Here is a 27,837-nt window from a genome sequence, read left to right as displayed (position 1 = left end):
TGTTGCTCCCTAAATATGCCATGCACTTTTTTTTTGGAGGTGAGGGGTGAGGAAGGGCAGTTTAAAATGTTGAAAATACTTATTTTTTCCAGACAGTCAAATAACACTTTTTCCTGTTTTGCAAAAGTTAATTATCAGCACATTGCACTTTCTTTTTTTGATTTTTCGAGTCAAAGTCTTGCTCTGTCCCCCAAGCTGGAGTGTAGTCAGTCTCAGCTCACGGCAACCTCCATCTCCCAAGTTCAAGTAATGACCCTGCTTCAGCCTCCCAAGTAGCTGGGACTATAAACACGTGCCACCATGCTTGGCTAATTTTTGTATTTTTAGTAGAGACATGGTTTCGCCATGTTGGCCAGGCTAGTCTTGAACTCCTGACCTCAAGTGATCCCCCTGCCTCAGCCTCCCAAAGTGCTGGGATTATAGGCATGAACCACCTAGCCCAGCCTGCATCCTCATTTCTGACCCTTGTCCATGTTCAAGTGGGCAGGGGAAGCCAGGGAAGGGAGGACGGGCTACCTGAGGGCTGCAGGCAGAGGTGATGCCTGTGAGTTCACAGCACTCAGCCCTTGGGCAGAGGGAATAGAACAGAAGCAGATCCCATCTCTGAGCCACCAAGCTCAGACTCGTGTGGCAGGAGACAGATCATACAGCACTATTAACAAAACAACACAGGGCGCAGTGGCTCACACCTGTAATCCCAGCACTTTAGGAGGCTGAGGTGAGAGGATTGCTTGACCTTAGGAGTTCAAGACCAGCCTGACCAACATAGAGAGACCCCATCTCTACAAACAAACAAAAAAAATTAGCTGAGCCTGGTGATGCACACCTGTAGTCCCAGCTACTTGGGAGGCTGAGGTAGGAGGCTTGCTTGAACCTGGGAGGTCGAGGCTGTGGTGAGCTATGATTGCGCCACTGCACTCTGGTCTGGTCAACAGAGCAAGACCTTGTCTTCCAAAGAAGAAGAGGGAGAAGGAGAAGGAGAAGGAGGAGAAGGAGGAGAAGGAGGAGAAGAAGAAAATCAAAAGTTTCTAAATTCCCAAAGTAATAACAAAAGCAGAGAGAAAACCTTTAAACCCTAAGAGGTGATTTAGACAGAGGAGCCCACCCAGTGGTGTCTGGCTAGTTGTGGGAGGTTTGGGGCAGGGCCATTAGACAATGGAAACCCAGTTTATTCTGGAAACAATCAACTTGCTCCCCAAAATGAGCTGCAAGCGGGTGCCTGTGTGCTCAGCCCAGTCTGGAGCTCGGAGCCTGGCTGCCCCACTGCGCCATCACCAGCCTGGCTGAACGAGGGTTTCAGTCAAACCGTGTGGGCTCTGAGTTGGGCTTGGAGAGAACCATGGACTCCCGCTGCGTTGCCTGAGCTCTGCCTGAAGCCGGCCCTCCCCGAGCTGGCCCACAACAAACGCCTTGACTTCCCGCCAACTCTTCCTCAACCGTCAAGATTCAGCACAGATGCCACTGGCTCAGTGCAGCTGCCCTGGTTGTCTCACCCCGTGCAGCTTTGTGTTCCTTCTCCCTCCTGCAGCACCTCGAGCGACAGCGTGAATTACCGCATTGTCCAGATGTGAGGGTGTCACTCATCACCAGCCTGTGATCCCCTCCAAGACCACGTGTCCTGTTTGTGGGTCCCGAGTCCAGGGCCCAGCATGCAGTATCTGTATGTATTTACTGAATGGAGGGATGAAAAAACTCAGGTACAAATAATAGTTTTATTTATTTATTATTGTCTTTGAGACAAAGACTCGCTCTGTTGCCCAGTCTGCAGTCATGGCTCACTGCAACCTCTACTTCCTGGATTCAAGCAATTCTCCTGTCTCAGCTTCCCAAATAGCTGGGATTACAGGCGCCCGCCACCATACCTGGCTAATTTTTGTAATTTTAGTAGAGACAGGGTTTCAACATGTTGGCCAGGCTAGTTTCGAACTCCCGACCTCAGGTGATCTGCCTGCCTTGGCCTCCCAAAGTGCTGGGATTACAGGTGTGAGCCACCACACCTGGCCTTATTTGTTTATCTTGGTACAGATGGGAGGTCTCACTCTCTTGCCTCCTGGCCTCAAATGATCCTTTTGCCTCAGCCTGCTAAACTGTTGGGATTACAGGGACAAGCCAGAGCGCCTGGCCCAGTTGTGTCTTTTGAGTTGAACTTGTCATCCAGGAGGATGTTGTGAACAAGTGTGAAATAATAATATTCTTTCTAGTCCACTCTAGATACAGCGGCAGTTTGGAGGGTAAAAGAGGTTGGGTTCGAAATAGATTTATTGGCCAAGTGGGATGGCTCACACCTGTAATCCCAGCACTTTGGCAGGCCAAGGCAGGAGGATTGCTTGAGCTTTTAAACATGACGAAACCTGGTCCCTACTAAAAATACAAAAATTAGCTGGGCGTGGTGGCGCACTCCTATAGTCCCAGCTGCTCGGGAGGCTGAGGTGGGAGAATCGCTTTGACCTGGAAGGCAGAGGTTGCAGTGAGCTAAGATTGCACCACTGCACTCCAGCCTGGGCGATGGAGTGGGACTCTCTCTCAAAAAAAAAAAAAAAAAAAAAAAAAGATTTATTCAGAAAACAAGATTTTAGAACTAATTGGCTATTGAGGTGATAGAGGGAAGAGTAAGACCAGACATCAAGGTTTCTATCTAGAGATTTAGGAGATGCTGATATCATTGTCTGGAAATGCAGGGGTCGAGCAATTTTCAAGGAAACAGTGAGCTCATTTTTAGAAATGTTAGGAGGAATGTTTGGGAGACAGAAATAGAGGCCTAAGGTCACTTGAGCCCAGGAGTTCGAGACCAGCCTGGGTGACATGGCGAAACACTGTCTCTACTAAAATTACAGGAATTAGACTGGCGTGGTGGCACATGGCCTACTTGGGAGGCTGAGGCAATCACTTCAGAACAATTGCTTGAACCTGGGAGGCGGAGGTTGCAGTGAGCTGAGATTGCGCCACTATACTCCAGCCTGGGTGACAGAATGAGACTTTGTCTCAAAAAGAGTCAGCTGAGCATGGTGGCTCATGCCTGTAATCCCAGCACTTTGGGAGGCCGAGATGTGTGGATCACTTGAGGTCAGGAGTTCCCAACCAGCCTGAGCAACATGGCGAAACCCTATTTCTACCAAAAGGACAAAAATTAGCCTGGCATGGGGGCGTGCGCCTGTAATCCCAGCTACTTGGGAAGCTGAGGCAGAAGAATCGCTTGAACTCTAGAGGTGAAGGTTGCAGTGAGCCAAGATCGTGCCACTGGACTCCAGCCTGGGCAACAGAGTGAGACTCTGTCTCAAAATAAATAAATAAAGAAAATATAAATAAATAAATAGTGGTACAGATGGATATATACATAAATTATGTCATTCACTGGGTAGGTTGAGAAGAGAGCTGTAGAGAGAATCTGAGTGTAATAGTCAGGGAAGGCTAACTGCTGTAACAAACTGCCCCCACATTTCAGTGGTATAACTTGAGAAGTTTTTTCCTTGCTTATGACAGTAACAGTTCCTTGCTGACATTTGGAGCATGACCTTCCACATGGTCACTTTAGGACCCAGTTTCTTTCCACCTTGTGGCTCTGTCATTCTCCTAGAGCCTCGGAGTGCTTTGCTTTTGAGCAGCTGATGGGATGGGAGAGGCAGATAGGATTCTGTGATGAAGATTTTTTTTTTTTTTTTTTTTTTGAGATGGAGTTTCGCTCTTGTTACCCAGGCTGGAGTGCAATGGCACGATCTCGGCTCACCGCAACCTCCGCCTCCTGGGTTCAGGCAATTCTCCTGCCTCAGCCTACTGAGTAGCTGGAATTACAGGCACGCGCCACCATGCCTAGCTATTTTTTTGTATTTTTAGTAGAGATGGAGTTTCACCATGTTGACCAGGATAGTCTCGATCTCTCGACCTCGTGATCCACCCGCCTCGGCCTCCCAAAGTGCTGGGATTACAGGCTTGAGCCACTGCGCCCGGCCAGATGAAGATTTCTATGGGTCAGGTCTGGAAATATTTTTTGCTCACACTACATTGGCCAGAATGAGACCACCTCAGTACAAAGGAAGCTGGGAAATGTAGTTTAGTAGGGTGCCCAGAAGGAAAAGAGAGATAGTCCATGCCACACTGAGGCAACACCAAAATATGAGGGCTGGATGCAGGAAGAAGCACCCGCAAAAGCAGCACCTGTCTTATAAAAAAAAAAAAAAAAAAACAAAGAAAGAAAGAAGACGAATCAGGAGAAAAATGACATTTGGACATCCTGTCTCTAAAGAAAAAAAAAGCTTACTGCATCTCACTGGAGCCTCAGGAGCAAGCCCAGAACTGAAGCAAGGCCAGCAAGGTGCTGGGGTGAAAAACAAACCTGACTCCAGCCTGGCCCATGAGGTGAAAGTCCGTCTTTACTAAAAATACAAAAATTAGCTGGGCATAGTGGTAGGTGCCTGTAGTCCCAGCTACTCAGGAGGCTGAGGTGGGAGGATCACTTGATCCCAGGGCTCGGAGGTTGTAGTGAGCTGAGATCATGCCACTATACTCCAGCCTGGATGACAGAGCAAGACCCTGTCTAAAAAAAAAAAAAAAAAAAAAAAAAAAAAAAAATGAGCCTGAGGGTGAGGCCTCCCTAAATGTTGTGCCTTGGGTGCCTCAATTTTTCACCCAGCCTCAGTCCCAGGGATCAGGTGTGGCAGAGAAAGAAAAGGGAGAAGGCTGGGAAGATGCCGGTGAATTTATCGACCAGCAGTCCCTGTGAGCAACTGTAACAAGAAGGAAGGCCCTGGCAGCTCTTGGACAGGAACTTGCCTGCAGTCCAGTCCCAGTGACTGCGATTTCCCCATTTTCTGGTTCAGAAGCCAGGCTCTAAGCTGTCTGTGCCCTTAAAGTTACTTTGGAAGAGGGAAGGGAAGGGAAGTGGATGTTAGTTGAGTTCTGTGGGAAGTAAAAGTTCCTCTTCAAAGTTGCCTTTCTTGTTAAAGAATAAATCATAAGTATGCTAATAACTCTTTGTTAAGCCATATCCTATGTAGTTGTTAAACATGCCATGCTTACAGACATGTAGTACATTCTATGTCCTTGTACTTTAACCAAGATATTTGTGCTGGATGTGCTCACAGCCATGTCCCAGCTCTCCATTGCTTTTAACTGTTTAGAAAAGTTTTAAGTTGTTAGCCAGTCGGGTTTTAGTTTAAATTGTGAATTCTGGCTCCAGCCGACGGAGATCAGACACAGCAGTAAGGACGACCCCAAATGCATAAAGGATAACTATGTCTGCTTTTCCTTTGTTCGTTATATTCTCGTGGCAAGATGGCTAGTGAGAGTACCCTTCCTGCAGTCTAGGAAGTAAAAATTGCTTGCTGAGAGATCCTCTGTCTCAATGCTGATTTTTCTCTGCGGCACCGAGCATCTGTTTCCAACAAGTTCCTACTCTGTTTCATTTGCAGAGTTTTCTCACTTCATTCTCAGTTGAACCCCTGAGGTAGATGTTATGCCATGAATTTTTTTTTCTTTAGAGACAGGGTCTCCGTCACGCAGGCTGGACTGTGGTGGCAGGATCATGGCTCACTGCAGCTTTGAACTCCTGGACTCAAGCCATCCTCCCATCTCAGCCTACAGGTGTGCACCACTGTATTTGGTGAATTTCTTTCCCTTTTCTCCTTTTTTTGGGAGAGATGGGATCTGTCTATGTCTCTATGATGCCCAGGCTGGTCTCAAACTTCTCAAACTCCTGGCCTCAAGCAATCCTCCTGCCTTGGCCTCCCAAAGCACTGGGATTACAGGCATGAGTCACTGCACCCAGCCGGTTATGCTATTTTATTTATTTATTTATTTAGAGACGGAATCTCACTCTGTCACACACACGGAATCTCACTCTGGCGTGATCTGGGCTCACTGCAACCTCCACCTCCCTGGTTCAAGTGAGTCTCATGCCTCAGCCTCCCAAGCAGCTGGGATTACAGGTGCTCGCCACCATGCCTGGCTAATTTTTATATTTTTAGTAGAGGCAGGGTTTCACCATGTTGGCCAGGCTGGTCTCGAGCTCCTGACGTCAGGGGAGTCACCCACCTAGGCCTCCCAAAGTGCTGGGATTAGAGGCATGGGCCACCGCACCAGGCCCTGTTATGCCATTTTAAAGATAAGGAAACTGAGGCACAAAAAAAGGTAAAAAGGTTCTTGAGATCAAAAAGGATGGAGTTAAGATTTGAACCCAGGTCCAAGGCCCATGGTCTTCCCAGCGCACCATCCAAAATGCCTGCCCGCACTCACCAGGGAGCACACGTTGACATTCACAGCCTTGCATCCTGGGTTAGGGCCAGGAGGACTGGGTGTGGGGCGAGAACAGGGCCTCCGGCTCCGCTCCTCCACTGGCTGCGGCAGGGCTTCTGAGTTCCCCAGTGGAGCCCCTCCTCTGACCATGGGGGGCACCCTGAGGAATGTGCAGGCCTGGCAGAGGACGGGAGGGAGGCCCAGAGAGCCCGGGAAGGACTGGCTGGCTGCTTCCTCTCTCCACAGCCCCACCCCCCGGCCTGGGGCCTCTGGGAGCCCTGAGCCTGAGCAGCCAACACACCAGCCCAGCCAGCTGCAAGTCACCATGGACGCTGAAGGTAAAGGGATACTGTCGGCCGCGTCCCTGCACCCATTCCCCCACTGCATGCCCCTGCCCCCATCCTGACTCATCTCAGCCTCTCTGGTTTCCTCTGGAGCCATCCCTCCATGTCTCCTCTGGTCCTGTCATCGTCATCGACTCCCGTACCTACCCCATGTCCCTGCAGCCTGGCCCAACCCCTAGAGGCCCCTTTTGACTCTTCTTTCTCCTTCTGTGTTGGGTCCCCAAGGAGATCTGGGGAAGGAAGGGGCTTGAGCCCTAGAAAGGGGCAGGGCGGCCTGGAGGAGGTGACATCTCCTAGGGGCTGAGGGGGCCGGTAGTGGGAGGCTGGGCAGGGGAGCAGCCTTGGACTTCGGCTCTCGCTGGTAGCACAGGGGAAGCAGAGACAAAGTCCTGTCTCATCTGCAGCTGGGTGGGGGAGGGGCTTGAGTCCCATGATTCCCTGCTTAGGTGCTGCCTGGAGCAGACCCAGGGACTGCTCTGCGATCAGAAGGCTCCACCAGGGAGCTGGCTGTGTGACCGTGGGTGGGTTGCGGCTTCTCAGAGCCTCGTTTTCTTCCATCTGTTAAATGACAATAATAGTTCCCTGTTCTGGCTGGGCACAGTGGCTCACGCCTATAATTCCAGCACTTTGGGAGGCCGAGGCGGGTGGATCACCTGAAGTCAGGAGTTCGAGACCAGCCTAGCCAACATGGTGAAACCCCGTCTCTACTAAACATACAAAAATTAGCTGAGTGTGGTGGTACATGCCTGTAATCCCAGCTACTCTGGAGGCTGAGCCTGGAGAATTGCTTGAACCCCAGTGGCAGAGGTTGCAGTGAGCCGAGATCGGGCCACTGCACACCAGCCTGGGCGACAGAACTAGACTCTGTCTCAAAAAAAAAAAGAAAAAAAAATAGTTCCCTGTTCACAAGATTGTTGGGAGGACAGAGGATGGGAGGCATGGGTGCCTGGACCCTCACCTTTGGGGTGCCTACTGGTCCCACATACACGGCCCCTCTGGCTTTGCTGTGGAACCAGCTCTAGGGGGGTCCCATGCAGGATGGCACGCAGGCACCTTTCAGTCTCCATTGTGTCTTTCTCTTTTGAAACCACACTGACCTGGATTTCAGTCCTGGCTGCCACCTTCTTTCCCCATGCCCAAGACTGGGCACCGTCCCCTGCATGTGCCCTGTGTCTCCACTGCCTGGCCTGTGCTCTCTCTATTCTCTCTGCCTGGCGAGCCTTCCTTTCCTGTCAATTCCAGCCGATTCTCAGAGCCAAGCTTTCCGGCTTCTCCTATCCACACTCAGATTCTGTGGCTCCTTCTACCATGGGTGTGCCAGGTGGTCACATTTGGCCCTATTTGGAGGTCACTTCTCTTCTCCCGGGAGTGAACGGAGGGGAAAAGGGCATTCACCTGGGACCTGCGGTGCTGACCAGCCTCTGTCTCCACCTGGTGTTTGCCAAATGAGTCAACAAATGAACAGATGGAAGAACAGAGCTGCCAGAATCAGACCCCTGGGTTGAGGCTCCTGGCCAGGCATTGGCTCAGGCGCTTTATGTGAATTGCCTCATTTGGTCCTCCCAGCAGCCCTGGAATTTCCACGTGAAACTGATACTCAGGAAGGTTACCACCTTGCCGGAGGTCATCCAGCCCGTAGGTTAGGTGTAACACAGAAACACGGTAAAAAGCTGAGCGTGGTGGCGTGCGCCTGTGGTCCCAGCTTCTCCGAGGCTGATGCAAGAGGATTGTTTGAATTCAAGAGGTTGGGGCTGCAGTGAGGCGTGATTGCACCACTAAGTTCCCAGTGTGAGTGACAGAGCGAGACCTTGTCTCTAAAACCAAAACCCAAACAAAAAGCAGTAAACAGCAACAACAACACATCAGTAAACAATCCAGAATAGAACAGCAGCAGTACCAGAGGGGGGAAAATCTTCATCTACTCTGTCAGAGTTGTCGGCAATCTGTATCTTTACATGATTTGAAAAGAGAAAAGATGTACAAATATCCCAAGATGCCCTGATCCCCTCCGAGCAGAGACGCCATTTTCTTTTCCTTTTTCTTTGAGATGGTGTCTCGCTCTGTTACTTAGGCTCAGCTCACTGCAACCTCTGCCTCCTGGGTTCAAGCAATTCTCCTGCCTCAGCCTTCCAAGTAGCTGTGATTACAGGTGTCTGCCATAACACCTGGCTAATTTTTGTATTTTTAGTGGAGACGGGGTTTCATCATGTTGGCCAGGCTGGTCTCAAACTCCTGAACTCAAGTGATCCACTCACCTCGTCCTCTCAAAATGGTGGGATTACGGGCGTGAGCCACTGTGCCCAGCCTTAAAGATGCCAATTTTATTAGTGTTTTATTAACTCTGGAAACCAATTAAGAAGGGATCACCTTGAGAGATCAAGGTTATATTCCACGGGATAAAACTCTAATCTCTGAAATCCAGGCATCTTGGGAGACCTTTTACATGTCCAGCCATGAGGCTAGGAGGCTGTGGGATACAGCGGGCGCAGCTGCCTCCTCTGAGCGTGTGGCAGCCTGCCTGGCATTTCTCTGATGGGCCAACTCTCCCGTTGCCAGCCGCAAAAGCGGCTTCCCCTCTATCAAGTGCCATTCAGTAACAGCTGCTAATTAGCGGAGCCCCGTATTTTTAAAGCTACCCACAGGAATCCCTTTTGTTGGAAATGCGTGAGAGAGTCAGAGGCTAAAAAAGGAACACCCAGATGTATTTATCTATTTTTCACAAAGAGAACGTGGAAGGTATAACGGTCCCCCTCTCTGTTAGACATCAGAATGACTGAGCTCCAAGAAGGAGGCAAGCGGGGAGCCCTGCACATGGAAGCAGCTTTGATGTTCTTTTTTGTTTTGAGACAGAGTCTCACTCTGTTGCTCAGGAGAGAGTGCGGTGGTGCGATCAGGACTCAGTGTAGCCTCAACCTCCTAGACTCAAGTGATCCTTCTGCCTCAGCCTCCCAAGAGTAGCTGGGACTACAACTGCATGCCATTACTCCTGGCTAACCTTTTACATTTTAATTTTACTTATTTTCCTATTATTTTTTAGACTGCATCTCCCTCTGTTGCCCAGGCTTGAGTGCAGTGGCACAGTCTTGGTCTGCTGCAGCCTCAACCTTCTGGGCTCCAGTGATCCTCCCACTTCAGCCTCCCGAGCAGCTGGAGGTGTGTGTCCCCGGCTAAATTTTTTTTTTTTTTTTTTGAGATGAGGATTTTTTCATGTTTGTCAGGCTGGTTTCCAACTCCTGGGCTTAGGTGATCCTCCTACCTCAGCCTCCCAAAGTGGGAGGACTGCAGCATGTGCCCCCATGCCTGGCCTCCGCAGCTATGATGGTTTTTTTTTTTTGACATGGAGTCTCACTTTGTCACCCAGGCTGCATGTACCACCATGCCTTACTAATTTTTGTATTTTTTTTGTAGAGATGGGGTTTCACCACGTTGGCCAAGCTGGTCTCGAACTCCTGACCTCAAGTGATCCTCCCACCTTGCCCTCCCAAAGTGCTGGGATTACAGGCGTGCACCGCCATTCCCGGCCAGCAGCTATGAAGTTCTAAAGTACCCAGCTATGGAAAGGGAAGACCCGGGCCCATGCTTATCATTGCCTAACTGTGGCATTTTCTAACTCTGCTCTCCAGATAATTCCTCTTTATACTTCTGAGACTCGGTTCTTCACCTATATTTTTTATATTTTATTTTATTTTATTTTATTTTTTGTGATGGAGTCTCGCTCTGCCACCCACGCGGGAGTGCAATGTGGCGATCTTGGTTCACTGCAACCTCTACCTCCCAGGTTCAAGCAATTCTCCTACCTCAGCCTCCCTAGTAGCTGAGATTACAGGCGCCCACCACCGAGCCTGGCCAATTCTTTTTTATTTTTTTGTATTTTAGTAGAGACAGGGTTTCACCATGTTGGCCAGGTTGGTCTCACACTCCTGACCTCAAGTGATCCTCCCTCCTCGGCCTCCGAAAGTGTTGGGATGACAGGCATGAGCCACCATGCCTGGCCTCGGTTTTCCACCTATAAATACGAGCAACATCCACAGTGAGGCCCTGCAGGTGAGGTTTGGGACAAGGTATGAGAAGCACCAGGCACACAGTAGGCACCAATGCATGGTAGCTATTATTGTGTTCCTGTGGCTCAGGAGCTCTCAGTTCTTCTAAAGTTAGAATTATTTTGCCATATTTCAAACCAATTATATCAGAATCTCTAGGGGGAGGGCCTAGAGCTTGCCATGTGATTTCATTGTGCGGCAGAGGTTCAGAACCACTGTCCTACCCACTGGCGGTGTGATTTATAATAAGAAATATGTATTTTCCTCTTCACCCCTGGTTCTTGGTGTAGAGCGCCTAAAATCCTTGGAATTTCCTGAGCAGTAGAGGTGCAAGGAGAATCTCTTGTTCTAATATCTGATCTTCGTTGTTGGTTTTTTAAGTTGAGACGGGCTCTCACTTTGCTATCCAGGCTGGGGTGCAGTGGTGCGGTCATGGCTCTCTGTAATCTCGAACTCCTGGGCTCAAGGAATCCTCCCACTTCAGCCTCCCCAGTAGCTGGGACTATAGGTGTGCACCACCACACCAGGCTAATTTTTTTGTAGAGATTGGGTTTCGTTATGTTGCTCAGGCTGGTCTTGAATTACTATGCTCAAGTGTTCTGCCTGCCTCAGCCTCCCAAAGTGCTGGGATTACTGGCATCAGCCACCATGACAGCTAATTTTTAAAATATGTAATGATGGAGTCTTGCTATGTTGCCAGGCCAGTCTCAAACTCCTGGCCTCAAGCGATTCCCCCTCCATGGCCTCCTAAAGTGCCGGGACACAGATGTGAGCCACCAGGCTAGGCCTAATATTTGATCTTTGACCCAAGTTCCTGACAGAGCTCCTACTCCCTTGGAATTTCTGGGTGATCAGAGGGTCTTTCGAAAATGAGGCGACTCTCAGTGGGCTTCTGGAAGGGGGCCAGTCACTAGAGAGATCCTGCAATGATTAGAAGCTTGGAACCGTCAGGAGTATCCTCCAGCTTCTGGGAAGGGGAGAGGGGCCAGAGATTAACTTAACTCTCATGCTGCGTGATGATGTCTCCACAGGAACCTCTGAAATAAGAAGTTAGGAGAGCTCTGTGTTATAGGACAGGTAAAGGTGCCAGGAGGAGGGTGGTACCCAGGAGAGGGCATGGAAGCCCCTTCCCCATACCCTGCCCTATGCCTTTCTTCAAGCCGGCTGTTCATTTGTGTCATTTGACAAAGCCTTTGTAAGCCAGGTGTGGTGGTGCACCTGTAGTCCCTTACTCAGGAGGCTGAGGCAGGAGGATCGCTTGAGCCCAAGACTTTGCTATCCAGGCTGGGGTGCAGTGGTGTGATCATGGCTCCCTGCAGTCTCGAACTCCTGGGCTCAAGGAATCTTCCCACCTCAGCCTCGCGTGCAATCCTCGAGTCTGTGAATATCCACTGCACTCCAGTTGGGCAACATAGAAAGACCCTATCTAAAAAACAAAACAAGCTGGGCGCAGTGGCTCATGCCTACAATCCCAACACTTTGGGAGGCGGAGGCGAATGGATCACTTGAGATTAGGAGTTCGAGACCAACCTGGCCAACAGGGTGAAACCCCATCTCTACTAAAAATACAAAAATTAGCCAAGCGTGATTGCCTGTGCCTGTAATCCCGGCTACTCGGGAGGTTGAGGCAGGAGAATCGCTTGAACCTGGGAGGCAGAGGTTGCAGTGAGCCGAGATTGTGCCACTACACCCCAGCTTGGACAACAGAGTGAGACTATGTCTCAAAAAAATAAAAAATAGAAAACAAAACAAACAAAAAAAGTGTTGTAATACATCAGCAACAGTAAACTGTTTTCCTGGGATCACTGCTTTAGCAATGATTAAATCCGAGCAGGAGTCATGAGAACCTCTGATCTCTAGCCAAGTCACACAGAAGCTGTGGGTAGCCTGGGAATCTCATACTAGAGATGGATGTCTCAAGTGGGGGACCGTCTGGTGGGACTGAGCTCTTTCGCTGTGAGGTCTGCACTAACTCTGGTTATAGTCACAATTGAAGTGAATTGTAGGACACACAGCTACTGTTGGAGAATTGCTTGATGTGCGGGAAAAAAAAACCATACAACTGGTCGCAGAAGTGTTCTGTGTTGACTGAACATACAGAAAAGAAACAGTGTTGGTTTTTTCATCTACATCACCCTAAAAGAACGTTCTGTGACCCTGTCTCAAGTGGAGACCTCTCTCCTTTCCTTATTTTTCTCACTTTTTATTATAGAGAATGTCAAACATACAGGAGAGTAGACAGGAAAGGATGCTGAACCCCCAACCACCAACTGCAACAAGCATCCGTGCGCGGCCAGCCCAGCCCCACCCACCTTCCCTCTACCGTCCAGTATAGTCTTTTTTTTTTTTTTTCTTTTAACAGAGTCTTGTTCTGTCACCCAGGCTGGAGTGCAGTGGTGCAATCTCCGCCTCCAGTGTTCAAGCGATTCTCCTGCCTCAACCTCCTGAGTAGCTGGGACTGCAGGCGTGCACCACCATCCCTGGCTAATTTTTTATTTTTAATAGAGATGGGGTTTCACCATGTTGGCCGGGCTGGTCTCGAATTCCTGACCTCAGGTGATCCGCCCGCCTCAGCCTCTCAAAATGCTGGGATTACAGGTGTGAGCCACTGCACCCAGCCTCTTCTGCTTTTTAGAAAGGGTCTTGTTCTGTCACCCAGGCTGGTTGGTATGCAGTAACATGATCATAGCTCACTGGCTGTAGCCTCCAACCCCTGGGCTCAAATGATGCTCCCGCTTCAGCCTGTGCAGAAGCTGGGACTACAGGCATGTGCCACCACACCTGGCTAATTTTTTTGTTTTTAAAGAGATAGGGTCTTGCTATGTTGCCCAGGCTGGTCTCAAACTCCCAGCCTCAAGTGATCCTCCTACCTCGGCCTCCCAAAGTGTTGGGATTACAGGCATGAGCCACCGTGCCTGGCTCAAATTTTTTCATATGTGAACATGTCAGTATGTTTATTTCTTTCTAAAAGATAAAGACTTTTCTTTTTATTACAACCACAATACTATGGTCAAAACTAAACTTTAAAACTTTCCCTGGTGTTATCAAACATCCAGTCAATGTCCAGATTCTAATAGTTTCATAAATAGTCTAATTTGCTTTTGGTTTGTTTGAATTAGGATCCAAGTAAAATCTATATTATGTGACTGATTAGTATATGTTTTAAGAGTCTTTGAAACTTTCTTTAACTTTACTTTTTCGATTAAAAAATGTTTAATTTAGATATGGGGGTCTTGCTCTATTGGCCAGGCTGGTCTCAAATGCCCCAGAGTGCTGGGATTACAGGTATGAGCCACCATACCTGGCAGATTTTCTTTTTTGAGATGGAGTCTCGCTCTATTGCCCAGGCTAATGTACAGTGGTATGATGATCTTTGCTCACTGAGACCTCCACCTCCAGGGTTCAAGCGATTCTCTCACCTCAGCCTCCCGAGCAGCTGGGATTACAGGCGTGCACCACCACACTAATTTTTGTATTTTTTTAGTAGAATTGGGGTTTCACCATGTTGGCCAGGCTGGTCTCAAACTCCTGACCTCAGGTAATCTGCCCGCCTCAGCTTCCCAAAGTGCTGGGATTACAGGCATGACCACTGCACCCGGCCAATATGTGGCCTTATGAGAGCATTGGTTATTGGTTCTTTTTATTTTTTTTCCCTGAGGCAGGGTCTCACCTGTTGCCTAGGCCAGCATGCAGTAGCTCCATCATAGCTCACTGCAGCCTTCAACTCCTGGGCTCAAAGGATCCTCCCACCTCGGCCTTCTGAGTAGCTAGGACTACAGGTATGTGTCACCATGCCCAGCTAATTTTTTTTTTTTTTTTTTTTTTTTTTTGAGACGGAGTTTCGCTCTTGTTGCCCAGGCTGGAGTGCAATGGCGCGATCTCGGCTCACCGCAACCTCCGCCTCCTGGGTTTAGGCAATTCCCCTGCCTCAGCCTCCTGAGTAGCTGGGATTACAGGCACACGTCACCATGCCCAGCTGATTTTTTGTATTTTTAGTAGAGACGGGGTTTCACCATGTCGACCAGGATGGTCTCGAACTCTCGACCTTGTGATCCACCCGCCTCGGCCTCCCAAAGTGCTGGGATTACAGGCTTGAGCCACCGCGCCCGGCTAATTTTTAAATCGTTTTTGCAGAGATGAGGTCTCACTATGCTGCCCAGGCTGGTCTCAAACTCCTGGCCTCAATTGGTCCTCCTGCCTTGGCCTCCCAAAGTGTTGGGATTACAGGTGGGAGCAACCACCCCTGGCTGAGCCGTGGTTCTTGATCCTCATGTGCGTCTGAGTCACAGAGCAGGGTGGGGAATGGCTCTTCCCCGACCTGGATCCCTGGAAACTACCCCCAGAGATTCTGGTTCACTGATCTGGAATGAGCCTGAGCATCTGAGAGTTTGAAAAGCTCCTTGGCCAGGCCTGGTGGCTCAAGCTTGTCATCCCATCACTTTGGGAGGCTGAGGCAGGCAGATCACCTGAGGTCAGGAGTTCGAGACCAGCCTGGCCAACATGGCGAAACCCTGTCTTTACTAAAAATAAAAAATTAGATGGGTGTGGTGGCGTGCGCCTATAGTCTCAGCTACTCAGGAGGCTGAGGCAGAAGAATCCCTTGAACTCGGGAGGCAGATGCTGCAGTGAGCTGAAATCATGCCACTGCACTCCAACCTGGGTGACAGAATGAGACTCCGTCTCAAAAAAAGAAAAAAGAAAAGAAAAGCTCTTCATGATTCTGGTGTACAGCCCAGGCGGAGCCCCGCTGTGTCCACTTCTCTTGAAGGGAGTGGTTCACACCCACACCGCCACGTCCCCGCCTCCCTGCACTCCTCAAGCATGGCAGTGTGGCTTCTGTCCCCGCATGCGGCACTGAAACCGCTCTGGCACAGGCCTCACATTGCTAAATGCAGAACCCGTCCTCAGTCTTCTTCTATTTACTTCTGCTCACCGCCCACTTCCTGAAACCCCCCCTCCTTCCCAGGCACCCACTCCTGACGCTGCTTCTCTTTTTATGGGACATGCCCTTGTGGGTTTTTCATCTTAGTACTTTATTTTAGAGACTGTGGCTTGCTCTGTCACCCAGGCTGGAGTGCAGTGGTGTGATACTGGCTCACTGCAGCCTCCAGCTCCTGGACTCAAGCCTCAGCCTCTTGAGTAGCTGGCAAGTATCTGGGACTACAGGTATGCACCCCCAAGCCCAGCTAACTTTTTCTTTTTCTTTTTCTTTTTCTTTTTCTTTTTTTTTTTTGAGATAGAGGTTTGCTCTTGTTGCCCAGGCTAGAGTGCAATGGCATGATCTCGGCTCACTGCAACCTCCGTGTTCAAGCGATTCTCCTGTCTCAGCCTCCCGAGTAGCTGGGATTACAGCTGGGATCTTGGCTCACTGCAATCGCTCCCAGGTTCAAGCAATTCTCCTGTCTCAGCCTCCTGAAGAGCTGGGATTACAGGCGCCCACCACCATGCCTGGCTAATTTTTGTATTTTTAGTAGAGACAGGGTTTTACCATATTGGCTAGGCTGGTCTTGAACTTCTGACCTTGGGTGATCCACCCACCTCAGCCTCTTAAAAGTACTGGGATTAGAGTGTGAGCCACTGTTCCTGGCCAAACTTTTTCATCTTTTATATTTTGTAGAGATAGGGGTCTCACTCTGTTGCCCAGGTTGGTCTCAAACTCTGGAGCTCAAGCAATCCTCCTGTCTCAGCCTCCCAAAGTGCTAGGATCACAGGCGTGAGCCCTGCACTCATCCTGCCCTTTAACGACTGTTTCCCAAATCCCTTCCCCTCTTCCTCCCTGCTCTGTGTGATTGCATCTGCTGTCAGAAAGTACAGTCACCATCTGCCTGCGCTGGCAGCTCACCAATCCCCACTCCTCACCGCGGCAACTCTTCTGACCTCCAGAGCCATCCCCTACCGCCCTCTGGGCACCACCATCCACATCTCCTGCTGCCGACTCAGCCTTAACCTCTGCAAAACTAAACCCATTCTTTTGCCCGAGCTCTGCTGATGCTAAGCTGTTTCACCAGGGCATGGTTCCGGAAACACTTTGGGATTCAGCTTCTGTTCTTGTGAAATAGGAAGAATACCTGTGGTGAGTTCCAGATGAGATCACAGAGGGGAACTGGGGTGTCCTTGGCTGGCGTGCCACGGCTGGCACGCCATGGCACTCAGCGAGGTCACCTCCCTTCCTGATGTCCCCACCTCCACCCTGCCTGCTCTTCTCCCGGAATGACTACTGGCAGCTCTCAGCTACCCAGGACAGACGCCCAAGGCTTCCACATCTCCCTAGCTGCAAATTCTGGGAGATTCCCTTTGGGAAACAGCTCTCAAATCTACCCCAGATCTACTGCTGAAGTTCAGGGCTCCATCTTTTTTTCTCTTTTTGAGACGGAGTTTTGCTCTTGTTACCCAGGCTGGAGTGCAATGGCATGATCTTGGCTCACTGCAACCTCTGCCTCCCGGGTTCAGGCAATCCTCCTGCCTCAGCCTCCTGAGTAGCTGGGATTACAGGCATGCGCTACCATGCCAGCTAATTTTTTGTATTTTTAGTAGAGACAGAGTTTCACCATGTTGACCAGGATGGTCTTGATCTCTTGACCTCGTGATCCACCCGCCTCGGCCTCCCAAAGGGCTGCGATTACAGGCGGGAGCCACTGCACCCAGCCTCTTTTTTTTTTTTTTTTTTTTTATTACAGGCGGGAGCCACTGCACCTGGCCAACAAATAATTAGCTAATTAGCTAATTATTTGTTGGCCAGGTGCAGTGGCTCCCGCCTGTAATCCCAGCATTTTGGGAGGCCGAGGCGGGTAGATCACTTGAGGTCAAGAATTCAAAAACCAGCCTGGCCAATATGGTAAAACCCTGTCTCTCCAGAAATATAAAAATTATCCGGGCATGATGGTGCATGCCTGTAATCCCAGCTACTCGGGAGGCTGAGGCAGGAGAATCTCTTGAACCTGGGAGGCAGAGGTTGCGGTGAGCCAAGCTCACGCCACTGCACTCCAGCCCAGGTGACGGAGTGACACTCCATCTAAAAAAAAAAAAAAAAAAAAAAAAAAAATTATTTGTGGAGACAGGTCCCATTACGTTGCCCAGGCCTCCAGTGGCCCTCCTGCCTCGGCCTCCCAAAGTCCTGGGATTGCAGGTGTGAACCCCCAGCTTACTTTTTGTCTGGCCAAAGCTACCTCAGCCTTCTTTGACCTCCTAATTTGTCTCCAGTTGGTGGCTGACAGAGTGGCCCTTCTGGAGCAAAACTGTAATCATATCAGTCCCTCTTTTAAATTTCTGTGATGGGCCAGGCCTGGTGGCTTTCACTTGTAATCCTGGCACTTTGGGAGGCTGAGGTGGGAGGGACTGCTTGAGCCCAGGAGTTCAAGACCAGCCTGGGCAACATAGTGAGACCGCCCCCGCCCCAACCACCGCTACTTGAAAATAAAAAAATAATAAAATAAAATGATTTTTTTTTTGAGATGGACTTTTGCCTTCGTTGCCTAGGCTGTAGTGTAGTGGTAGGCTCTCAGCTCACTGCAACCTCCACTTCCCGGGTTCAAGCCATTCTCCTGCCTCAGCCTCCTGAGTAGCTGGGATTACAGGCATGCACCACCTCACTGGGCTAATTTTGTATTTTTCAGTAGAGATGGGGTTTCGCCATGTTGGTCAGGTTGGTCTCAAGCTCCTGACCTCACGTGATCCATCCGCCTCGGCCTCCCAAAGTGCTGGGATTATGGGCGTGAGCCACTGTGCCCGGCCAAGAAAATGAAATTTTGTGACAGCTCCTGGGATCTGGCCAAACTCTTCAGCTAAATACTTTAGTTCTTCCTCCCTGTGGCCTCCCGTCCTGCCATGTCACCGGTGACTCCCACACTGCCCCACCCCACCACTGTCTGCCTGCACACGTATCAGTTTTCTCAGCCCCAAATGTCAGCCTCCACTCCACACCTCTGCCTGGCAAACGTCACTCGCCCATCCTCGGGGACACTTAGTCATTTCTTCCGTGCATTCGCCACACGTGAGAAACGCTTCAGTTATTTCTTTTTTGTTTTTTGAGATGGAGTCTCTCTCTGTCACCCAGGCTGGAGTGCAGTGGAGCGATCTTGGCACACTGCAACCTCCGCCTCCCGGGTTTAAGCTATTCTCCTGCCTTAGCCTCCTGAGTAGCTAGGATTACAGATGCGCGCCACCACGCCAGGCTAATTTTTGTATTTTTAGTAGAGACAGGGTTTCACCATGTTGACCACATATGTTGGTCAAGTTGGTCTCGAACTCCTGACCTCATGATCCGCCCACCTTGGCCTCCCAAATTGCTGGGATTACATGCATGCGCCACCACGCCCGGCTAATTTTGTGTTTTTAGTAGAGATGGGGTTTTACCATGTTGGCCAAGCTGGTCTCGAACTTCTGACCTCATGTGATCCACCTGCCTCGGCTTCCCAAGTGTTGGGATTACAGGCGTGAGCCACTGCACCCGGCCAGGAAGTGATGTTTAAGGGAAGACCTGCAAGAGGAATAAGAGCTGAAGGGGGAGACTGGGGATGAGGATAAGGGAAATGGCTTCCAGGCAGAGGCACAGTCCTGCATAGGATAAGGCTTGACAGGTAAGAGAAAGAGCTGTGTATACTGTCGCCTCCATGCCCAGCAATTGTTAGCACCTGGCACAGTGCAGGCGCTCAATGAGAAAGTGTCAGAGAATCAATGAGAAAAGGAAAGAAATTGCCAGGTGTGGCAGCTCATGCCTGTTAATCCCAGCACTCTGGGAGGCCAAAGTGGGAGGATGACAAGGCCAGGAGTTGGAGGCCACGTGCAGTGGCTCACGCCTGTAATCTCAGCAATTTGGGAGGCCGAGGTGGGCGGATCACTTGAGGCCAGGAGTTCAAGACAAGCCTGGCCAATATGGTGAAACCCCATCTGCACTAAAAATACAAAAATTAACCAGGTATGATGTATGCTCCTGTAATCCCAGCTACTCGGGAGGCTGAGGCAGGAGTATCCAGGAGGTGGAGGCTGCAGTGAGGCTATAGCCACTGCCAGAGTTCAGGGCTCCATCCTTTTTCTGCTGCGTGCCACTGCACTCCAGTCTGGGCAACAGAGCGAGACTCTGTCTCAAAAAAATAAAAAATAAAAATAAAAAAACTTTTAAAACGCCAGGAGTTTGAGACCTCGTCTCTACAAAAAAAATTTTTTAAATTACCTTGGCGTGGTGGTGCATCTACTCGGGAGGCTGAGCTGAGAGGATCACATGAGCCCAGGAGTTCAAGGCTGCAGTGAGCCGTGATTGCACCACTGCACTGCACTCTTTCTCAAAAAGAAAGAAGGAAACAGTCAAGAGAGCCAGAGCTGAAACTGTGAAAGTTCAGTTTTCAGCAGGAGAGTGATCAAAGAAAACCAGAGCTAGGCTGGGCGCGGTGCTCACACCTGTGATCTCAGCACTTTGGGAGGCTGAGGCAGGCAGATCACGAGGTCAGGAGATCGAGACATCCTGGCCAACAAGGTGAAACCCCGTCTCTACGAAAAATATGAAAATTAGCTAGTGGTGCGCGCCTGTAATCTCAGCTACTTGGGAGGCTGAGGCAGGAGAATCACTTGAACCTGGGAGGCGGAGGTTGCAGTGAGCCGAGATTGCGCCACTGCACTCCAGCCTGGCAACAGAGCGAGACTCCAATCTAAAAATAACAAACAAACAAACAAACAAACAAAAAAACGAACCGGAACTAGACAATAGTTAAAACAGCAAAAACATATTGTACTCCAGACTACTGCTGTAGGGGAGGAGAGACCTTAGATTAGAACCGGGCTGAACTCTGAGTACAGCATGGGGGTTATAGCCAACGAGCGGAGTGGGGGGTGGTGGATGGAACATACCACGAGGAGGCATTGGGGGCTGGGGGGCTTCTGACAAGACTAACCTAACAGGATTCTTGCTGAAGGCAGGCTGAGGGGGTCGGACAGCACCTGAGGGAGGGTGGAGGATGAGGACCTGCATCAGGGATGGGGAGGGGTCAGATGCGGAGGATGGGGGGCTGGCTAAGCTGACTTAGCAGGATTGTTAAAACTGGACGATGCAGAGGTGAACATGAAGGCCAAGGACTCACTGGAAAAGAGCTGAGGGAGCCTGAGTGGGGTTTGGCCATAGACAGAAGCTCTGTCTCAGTAAGCCAATAAAAGTTAACTTCATTGATTTATTTAGAGACACTCTTCGCCAAGGCTGGAGTGCAGTGGTGCAATCTCGGCTCACTGCAACCTCTGCCTCCCGGGTTCAAGCGATTCTCGTGCTTCAGCCTCCCGAGTAGCCGGGATTATGGGTGCCTGACACCATACCTGGCTAATTTTCGTGTTTTTAGTAGGGACGGGGCTTTGTCATGTTGGGCAGGCTGGTCTTGAACTCCTGACTTCAAGCTCATTTTTTGTTTTTAAATTTAACTTTTTTTTTTTTTTTTTTTGAGACCAAATCTTGTTCTGTCACCCAGGATGGATTGCAATGGCACAATCTCAGCTCACTGCAACCTCTACTTCCTGGGTTCAAGCGATTCTCCTGCCTCAGCCTCCCAAGTAGCTGGGATTACAGGTGCCCGCCACCACAACCCGGCTACGTTTTGTGTTTTTAGTAGGGATGGGGTTTTGCCGTCTTGGACAGGCTGGTCTTGACCTCAGGTGATCAACCATCTTCACCTCCCAAAGTGCTGGAATTACAGGCATGAGCCACCATGCTCAGCCTTAAATTTAACTTTTATTTTAAGTTCAGAGGTACATGTGCAGGTTTGTTACATGGGTACACTGTGTCATGGGGGTTGGACAGATTATTTGGTCGCCCAGGTCTTAAGCCTAGTACCCATTAGTTCTTTCTCCTGATCCTCTCCCTCCTCCCACCTTCTCCTCTCTGAAAGGCCCCAGCGTGTGTTTTTCCCCTCTATGCGTCCATGTGTTCTCACCATTTAGTTCCCACTTATCAGTCAGAACATGCGGCATTTGGTTTTCTGTTCCTGAGTTCATTTGCTGAGGATAATGGCTTTCAGTTCTGTCCATGTCCTTGCAAAGAATGTGATCTCATTTTTTATGGCTGCATAGTATTCCATGGTGTATATGTACTCCAATTTCTTTATCCAGTCTACCGTTGATGGGCATTTAGTTTGAATCATGTCTTTCCTGTTGGGAACAGTGCTGTGATGTGTCTTTACAACAGAATGACTTATAGTCCTTTGGGTACATATCCTTTAGTGGGCTTGCTGGGTAGAATGATATTTCTGGTTTTGGTCTTTGAGAAATTGCTGCACTGTCCTCCACAATGGTTTAACTAATTTACGCTCCCACCAACAGTGTATAAGTGTTCCTTTTTCTCCGCAACCTTGCCAGCATCTGTTTTGTTTTGGTTTTTTTACTTTTTCATAATAGCCATCCTGGCCAGGCGCAGTGGCTCACACCTGGAATCTCAGCACTTTGGGAGGCAGAGTGGGGAGGATCACGAGGTCAGGAGATCGAAACCATCCTGGCTAACACAGTGAAATCTTGTCTCTACTAAAAATACAAAAAAATAAGCTGGATGTGGTGGAATAAGCTGGATGTGGTGGCACACACTTGTAGTCCCAGCTCCTCGGGAAGCTGAGGCAGGAGAATTGCTTGAACCCAGGAGGCGGAGGTTGCAGTGAGCCAAGATTGTGCCACTGGACTCCAGCCTGGGCGACAGACCAAGTCTCCGTCTGCAAAAAAAAATAATAATAGTCATCCTGACTGGCATGAGATGGTATCTCACTGTGGTTTTGATTTGCATTTCTCTATTGATCAGTGATGTTGAGCTTTTTTTCATGTGATTCTTGGCTGTATGTATAGCTTCTTTAGAAAAGTGGCTGGGCATGCTGGCTGGCACCTGTAATCCCAGCACCTTGGGAGGCCAAGGTGGGCAGATTGCCTGAAGTCAGGAGTTCAAGACCATTTTGGCCAACATGGTGAAACCCTGTCTCTACTAAAAATACAAAAATTAGCCGGGTATGGTGGCCGGCGCCTGTAATCCCACGTACTAGGGAGGCTGAGGCAGGAGAATCGCTTGAACCTCGCGGGATGGAGGTTGCAGTGACCCCAGTGCACCACTGCACTCCAGACTGGGCAAAGGAGTGAAACTCTGTCTCAAAAAAAAAAAAAAAAAAAAAAAAAAAAAAAAAAAAAAAAAAAAATCAGGCCAGGCACAGTGGCTTAGTCCTGCAATCCCAGGACTTTGGGAGGCGAAGGTACAAGAATTGCTTGAGCCTGAGAGTTCGAGACCAGCCCGGGGAATATAGTGAGACCCCCTCCCCCCCGCCCGATTCTACAACAAAAAATGTGCAAAAATTAGCAGGGCATGGTGGTGTGCGCCTGTAGTCCCAGCTCCTTGGGAAGCTGAGGCGAGAGGATTGCTTAAGCCTGGGCACTGCACCTAGTTTGAATTCAGTGGGGACAGGGGGTTAAGCTCTGCCTCCCCATCTGCTCTCAGGCCTTTCCCGTAGCTGGATGTGATCAACGGAGACAGCGCCCAGCCTCGGTACAGCTGGCTCTTAGTGGAGGGACAGGAACCATCTGGGGCAGAAGTGGGAGAGAATGCGGGGAAGGACAGCCCGGTGCAGTCCTCTCGGAGGGGAAGTGCGGTGGTGAGTGGGTGGAGACTGAGCAGCTTGGCTTGGGGAAGGAGACGACAGAGGGCCTGTTTCTGAGAGCTGAGCAAGCCAGGATGGCTCGCCTCCTTTTGCACTTAGAGCAGAAGTGTGCTGTGTGCGTGTGCATATGCGTGTGCGTGTACGTGTGTGTGCGATATATCAAACACCCTCGCGGGCTTTGTGTCCCTCTCAAGGGGAAGCCCAGACCACGGATGGCGGGTGCCCACGAGGCTGCAGGTCTTCTCTCTGCCGACAGATGGCGCTGTTGCACCACGCCTGGGTCTGCCTCTGCCCGGCAGCCGGGCAGGGCCCATCACGGGCTCGGCTCAGGGCGCGGGGGACCTTCACCATGTCCACCATCCTTATTTAAAAAAAAATGTTTGTAGCCGGGAGCAGTGGCTCATGCCTATTATCCCAACACTTTGGGAGGCCGAGGCGGGTGTATTACTTGAGATCAGGAGTTCGGGACCAGCCTGGCCAACATGGTGAAATCCTGTCTCTACTAAAAACACAAAATTAGCTGAGCATGGTGGCGGGTGCTTAGTGGGGTTCCTAGTAACCCCAGCCACTAGGAAGGCTGAGGCAGGAGAATCACTTGAATCCGGAAGGCGGAGGTTGAAGTAAGTCGAGATCGCGGCACTGCATTCCAGCCTGGGCAACAAGAGTGAGACTCTGTCTCTAAAAAAATAAAAATAAAAATTACATCATGGAGAATGGGGTGTCCATCCCCCCAAGCATTTATCCTTTGTGTTACAATCCAATTGCATTATTTTATTTATTTTGAAATGTACTTTTTTTTTTTTTTTTGAGACGGAGATTCGCTCTTGTTACCCAGGCTGGAGTGCAATGGCGCGATCTCGGCTCACCGCAACCTCCGCCTCCTGGGTTCAAGCAATTCTCCTGCCTCAGCCTCCTGAGTAGCTGGGATTACAGGCACGCGCCACCATGCCCATTTAATTTTTTGTATTTTTAGTAGAGACGGGGTTTCACCATGTTTACCAGGATGGTCTCGATCTCTTGACCTCGTGATCCACCCGCCTCGGCCTCCCAAAGTGCTGGGATTACAGGCTTGAGCCACTGCGCCCGGCCCCCCACTTTTTTTTTTTTTTGTAACCATTAACCTTTCCCACCTCCCCATCATCCTTATTATTATTATTATTTTTTTTTTTGAGAGGAAGTTTTGCTCTGTTGCCCAGACTGGAGTGCAGTGGCGCGATCTCGGCTGACTTCAACCTCCACCTCCAGGGTTCAAGTGGTTCTCCTGCCTCAACCTCCCGAGTGGCTGGGGTTACAGGCACACACCACCACACCTGGCTAATATTTTTTCGGGGTTTCACCATGTTGGTCAGGCTGGTCTTGAACTCCTGACCTCAGGTGATCCACCCGCCTCAGTCTCCCAAAGTGCTGGGATTACAGGCATGAGCCACTGTGCCCAGCCCATCATCCTCATTTTATTATGTATTTATTTATATATTTTTAGATGGAGTCTTGCTTCGTCACCCAGGCTAGAATGCAGTGGTGTGACCTCAGCTCACTGCAACCTCCGCCTCCCAGGTTCAAGCAACTCTCTTGCCTCAGCCTCCCGAGTAGCTCGGATTACAAGTGCCCACCACCACGCCTGGCTAATTTTTGTATTTTTAGTAGAGACCATGTTCTCCACGCTGGTCTCGAACTCCTGACCTCAAGTGATCTGCCTGCCTCCCAAAGTGCTGGGATTACAGGCATGAATCACCGTGCCTGGACAGAGGTTTAAATTATACTAGGTGCTCAGTGACCTCATCCAGCCCACAACGCTCTCCCACCCTTGCCCCCACAACCCCTTTTCCCCTTCCACCCCCTTCCTCACGCAGCCTCTCCCCTGGGGCTCCTCAATCTTGAGGCTGATGGTCCAGTGCCCAGTTTCACTGCTTGTTAAATATTTTGACAATGACCCCTGACAGCAGGAGAGGCAGCCAAACTCAACAGCTGTTCTCTTTCCCCCTCAGGCCTGGCGCTGCTGCTGCCGCCCGTCACCCTGGCAGCCCTGGTGGACAGCTGGCTCCGAGAGGACTGCCCAGGGCTCAACTACGCAGCCTTGGTCAGCGGAGCAGGCCCCTCGCAGGCGGTGCTGTGGGCCAAATCCCCTGGGGTACTGGCAGGGCGGCCTTTCTTTGATGCCATCTTTACCCAACTCAACTGCCAAGTCTCCTGGTTCCTCCCTGAGGGATCGAAGCTGGTGCCGGTGGCCAGGGTGGCCGAGGTCCGGGGCCCTGCCCACTGCCTGCTGCTGGGGGAACGGGTGGCCCTCAACATGCTGGCCCGCTGCAGTGGCATTGCCAGTGCTGCGGCTGCTGCAGTAGAGGCCGCCAGGGGGGCCGGCTGGACCGGGCACGTGGCCGGCACGAGGAAGACCACACCAGGCTTCCGGCTCGTGGAGAAGTATGGGCTGCTGGTGGGCGGGGCCGCCTCGCACCGCTACGACCTGGGAGGGCTGGTGATGGTGAAGGACAACCATGTGGTGGCCGCTGGTGGCGTGGAGAAGGTGCCGGTCCTGCCTGTCTGTGGTCCAACCTCGCCCTCAACACACCCTTCCCCTCCTCAGAGCCCCCAGCCAGGACCTGGTGAACAGCCATGGCCTAGAGTCAGCAATGCAAGACTCTTCCCACCTCGGCTCCTCCTTCTAAGCTGGGCTCAGTAGAGCTCATCCAGTTAAGCTAAATTAAAGGGGAGCTGGGCTTGCTTTGTTTTTCTGGAGACATCGCCTCAGTCTCTTGAGTAGCTGGATCTGCAGGCATGCTCCACCCCACTGGCCATTTTTTCTTTTCTTTTTTTTTGAGATGGAGTCTCACTGTTTTGCGCAGGCTGGAGTGAAGTGAGGCGATCTCGGCTGACTGCAACCCCTGACCCCTGGATTCAAGTGATTCTCCTGCCTCAGTCTCCCAAGTAGCTCGGATTACAGGCACCTGCCACCATGCCCGGCTAATTTTTGTATTTTTTAGTGGAGATGGAGTTTTGCCATGTTGGTCAGACTGGTCTCAAAATCCTGATCTCAGGTGATTCACCTGCCTCAGCCTCTCAAAGTGCTAGGATTACAGGCATGAGCCAGTTTGCTCAGCCGTTTATTTATTTATTTTAGAGATGGAGTCTCACTATGTTCCTCAGGCTGGTCTCAAACTCCTGGACTCAAGCATTCCTCCCACCTTGGCCTCCTAAAGTGCTGGGATTACAGGCGTGAGCCACCGAGCCTGGCTCTGGGGTTGCTTCTTTATCTTTGTTCTGCTGCTGTGTGGTGTGATGTTCAAGAGCAAAGGACAACCCGGGGGAAGCCAGTGTTGCTGCACCACAGCCTTGAGCCCATCCCTCTGACCCTCTGCACCTAATTTCCCATCTGTGACATTTCCTTGAAGACCCCTTCTAACTTTAATATTCTGAGTCAAACTGAACTCAGGTCCAAATGCCTGGCTGATAGTTAGCCACTTTTTGACCCACAGAAGTGGTCATTTTAAACTACAATAAAACAAAACATCCCAGCTGGGCATGGTGGCTCATGCCTGTAATCCAGCAATTTGGGAGGCCCAGGTAGGGGGATTATTTGAGATCAGGAGTTTGAGACCAGTCTGGGCCACATAGCAAGATCCAGTCTCTACAAAAAATGAAAAAAATAGCCATGCTTGTGGGCAAGCACCTGTAGTCCCAGCTACTTGGGAGGCTAAGGTGGGAGGATCACTTGATCCCAGGAGGCGGAGGCTGCAGTGAGCTGTGATTGCACCACTGCACTCCAGCCAGGGTGACAGAGTGAGACCCTGTCTCAAAAACAAAACAAAACAAGAAAACCCCAATGTCTGGTGTCCTTATTAACCCCAAGCTCATGGTCCATCCAGGGCCTTTCAAATGCCAATCCCGGCTCCCCATGCCCTGTGCCAGCCCTGGGCCCCCCTGGCTCCCTGAGCCCCAGTGCCAGGTTCTGGGCCCAGTCCTCACTGTCCTCCTCCTGGCTGCCTGGCAGGCAGTGCGGGCGGCCCGGCAGGCGGCCGACTTCGCCCTGAAGGTGGAGGTGGAATGCAGCAGCCTGCAGGAGGCCACGCGGGCAGCCGAGGCGGGCGCTGACCTCGTCCTGCTGGACAACTTCAAGCCGGAGGTGAGGTGGGCTCTGCCTCTGGGGATGGGGTCTGTGGTGGGCTCTCACCTCCCCTCGGCCTGTGTCCCGCAGGAGCTGCACCCCACGGCTGCTGCGCTGAAGACCCAGTTCCCGAGTGTGGCCGTGGAAGCCAGCGGGGGCATCACCCTGGACAACCTCCCCCAGTTCTGCGGGCCGAATATAGACGTCATCTCCATGGGGATGCTGACCCAGGCGGCCCCTGCCCTCGATTTCTCCCTCAAGCTGTTTGCCGAAGAGGTAGCTCCAGTCCCCAAAACCCGCTGGTCCTAAACCCGAAGAGGATGACACCAGCCAGAGGTTAATGTGGCTCTTTGGGACCCTCTGGGTCACACATTTTTAGGGTGAGTGACCGACAGGGCACACTTGGCACTAGCTTGAGCCCAACTCCAGCTCTGCCACCTGCTGCTCCTGTGACCTGGCAGGGCCTTCACCTCTGCTCACCTCAGTTTCCTAACCTGCAAAATGAGTCTAATAAAAGATCAACTACA

At 50.7% G+C, this 27,837-nt stretch overlaps 1 protein-coding gene across 1 annotated transcript; it reads left to right on the top strand.

Moving 5' to 3' along the window:
• The first annotated feature begins 6,271 nt into the window (after positions 1 to 6,271).
• On the top strand, positions 6,272 to 27,837 carry QPRT (quinolinate phosphoribosyltransferase). Its single transcript, XM_010340688.3, has 4 exons — positions 6,272 to 6,566; positions 25,197 to 25,732; positions 27,197 to 27,328; positions 27,401 to 27,837. The coding sequence occupies exons 1-4, from the start codon at positions 6,377 to 6,379 to the stop codon at positions 27,617 to 27,619; spliced, it is 1,077 nt and encodes a 358-aa protein (XP_010338990.1). The 5' UTR covers positions 6,272 to 6,376; the 3' UTR covers positions 27,620 to 27,837.

This window comes from Saimiri boliviensis, chromosome 12 (assembly GCF_048565385.1).
Source record: "Saimiri boliviensis isolate mSaiBol1 chromosome 12, mSaiBol1.pri, whole genome shotgun sequence".
In the NCBI taxonomy this organism is placed as follows: domain Eukaryota; kingdom Metazoa; phylum Chordata; class Mammalia; order Primates; family Cebidae; genus Saimiri; species Saimiri boliviensis.
Note: the sequence above shows the minus strand (reverse complement) of the source record. Positions and strands in the feature narration are given on the sequence as shown.

Coding starts and splice junctions, on each gene's coding strand:
- QPRT (XM_010340688.3), top strand. CDS start 6,377: ATGGGGGGCACCCTGAGGAATGTGCAGGCCTGGCAGAGGACGGGAGGG. Junction 25,733..27,196: donor CCGCTGGTGGCGTGGAGAAG/GTGCCGGTCCTG, acceptor GCTGCCTGGCAG/GCAGTGCGGGCGGCCCGGCA. Junction 27,329..27,400: donor TGGACAACTTCAAGCCGGAG/GTGAGGTGGGCT, acceptor TGTGTCCCGCAG/GAGCTGCACCCCACGGCTGC.